The 2,029-nt window shown below is 35.6% G+C and overlaps 1 protein-coding gene across 1 annotated transcript in view; it reads left to right on the top strand.

The window, feature by feature from the left end:
- Positions 1 to 1,438: 1,438 nt before the first annotated feature.
- LOC134842945 (protein tweety homolog 1-A-like) overlaps positions 1,439 to 2,029 on the top strand; it is a gene marked incomplete in the record, with an annotated part of 36,625 nt that continues 36,034 nt past the window's right edge. Inside the window, 2 exon segments of the mRNA XM_063859480.1 lie at positions 1,439 to 1,850; positions 1,931 to 2,029. Coding sequence (XP_063715550.1) covers positions 1,677 to 1,850; positions 1,931 to 2,029 — 273 coding nt within the window.

Raw genomic sequence — 2,029 nt, 5'->3', positions numbered from 1 at the left:
TCCTTCTAACCACCGAGTTCCTCAATTTAAAATTTCAGGACCAATTACAACTAAACTTCCAAAAGGAAGAAGCATAGTAGGATAATTTTGGTTTGTTTGTAGGCAGGACCTAGGAGAAAAAGTTTTAAATCGGGACATAGATGTTAGAAGTCAGAAAAAATGTTTTATGTGAAGTCATATCCTCGAAAGAGCAGATTATTGAAGGAAGTTGGACGCATATGATAGTGTAGTATGATGCCATCTGTATTTTGCAGTGAGTCGATATAACGTGGATAAAATTGATTTTATGCATTTTGAAAATTCTGTTGTCAACAACAACAAGTTTCCCAGAGAAAACAACTATATTCGTTGAAATAGACGAGGTGAACGATACAAATTGAAATAGCAATTGAAATTATTGTTGGAAGACCATTCCGAGTTGTAACGATTATGCAGTTACAATCGTTACAAAACAATTCACGATAACCAGGAAGGGTGTTTGGACGACGTGTTCAGCCATCGGAAAAAAAAGGACGTTATTTCTCCCGATTCCAGAATCCGGAAGGGTCTCGGGAGAGAACTTAGTCATTATTTTAACAAACTTTTAGCTTCCTGGAGATGCCACGAATTAAAATAATAACATTCAAATTCGTTTTCAGATGAGAAGCTAGGAGTTGAGGGAAAGGGTTGATCCATCTTCGATGGAGATGATGCTTTTTGTCTACTGAACAAAAACAATGGTAAAATAATAAATAAGTAGTAGCTCTGTTTTTAGGAGTGACCTCGTGGTCTGGGGATACTGAGACCCAGCCATGAGCTCACTATTTTTGCATGTAATTCAGTTAATTAGAGCGTTCTGATCGAAGCCGGAAACAGTAACATTTTTTTGTCGACCCGATTATAGAAAGACCACCAAAAGAACTGGCTTTGGCAGAGACGGTGAAAAGCCTGTAGAGCTGTGTTTAGAAGACGCTAGCCAGTCGTTTTAGAACCTAGCTTTATTTTCCGTCGATATGTACTTCCGGGCGAATGTTACATTGCTTGAAACTACCAAGTTTGAAGACTATTCTTTTTACACAAACTCAAAATCCGCTAAATAATCATTATGATCAGTATTATCAAGTGAAGCAGCGTTGCATTGTATGAAAACAAGTTTATCTGCTCTTTCGACTGATAGTTGAGCTTCATTTCTTTCAAACGTTTCATTTTGGTTCAACTTACTAGTAATATGTTGATAATACCAACTTACTAGTAATATGTTTTAATACCAGCTCGTTCTTAATTCTTAAAACTGATGTTTTTTTAGTATCCGTAACTTCATATATTTTAATCAACCACTTTCTGAACTGTAACCGAACTTGTTTTGTTTTGTTTATTGCTTGTTTTGTGATGTTGTGTTTTTGTTTGATGTAACCAATGAATTTTAACCAACTTTATTATTTACACTTTGCTATACTGATGCCTCGGCTTTTATTGTATAGTAATTCAGGTGTTCTTTCTTCTTCTTCTTCTTCTAATAAACCTAGTCACGAAGTCTTTGCTGGCATTTACTTTAGCTTTATGAGAATTTGCTGATCACAATCTATAAAAGTTGCAATGAAAGCGGGAGCTAATTTTATAGATCAATCATGAGCATTTTGACGACATAGAAATTAATTTTACTGTCAGTTACGAGAAATAACAGCTGAAACGTCAATATGGAAAAGTTTGAAAACATTCAAGTTTCCACTTCGGACAACTATACAACCCCCGAGATGGCTCGTTTGTTTCACAGTTTTCCTCGATTTTCAGTCTTGAGCTTTCAGCCAGTCTCAAATAATTTCGACCTTAATCTCGAAGATGGAAAACTAGAACTAAACCCCTATTTTATGGTAATTCGATAAATTTTTGATTCAAAGTTCAGGTTTTAAATTTTTTTTTTCGGATTTGTAATTTCTTTTCATTGCTTTAGAGTCTCCTTTTCTATCCCGCAGCATGCGCAATTCTTCTTCTACTTTCTATTGTCATTACCGGAATTGTGTCATGCTGTATGTGCTGCCGAGCTCCACCA

Source organism: Symsagittifera roscoffensis, chromosome 3, assembly GCF_963678635.1.
Source record: "Symsagittifera roscoffensis chromosome 3, txSymRosc1.1, whole genome shotgun sequence".
NCBI classification, from domain to species: domain Eukaryota; kingdom Metazoa; phylum Xenacoelomorpha; order Acoela; family Convolutidae; genus Symsagittifera; species Symsagittifera roscoffensis.
This window is presented reverse-complemented; position numbering and strand designations above follow the sequence as displayed.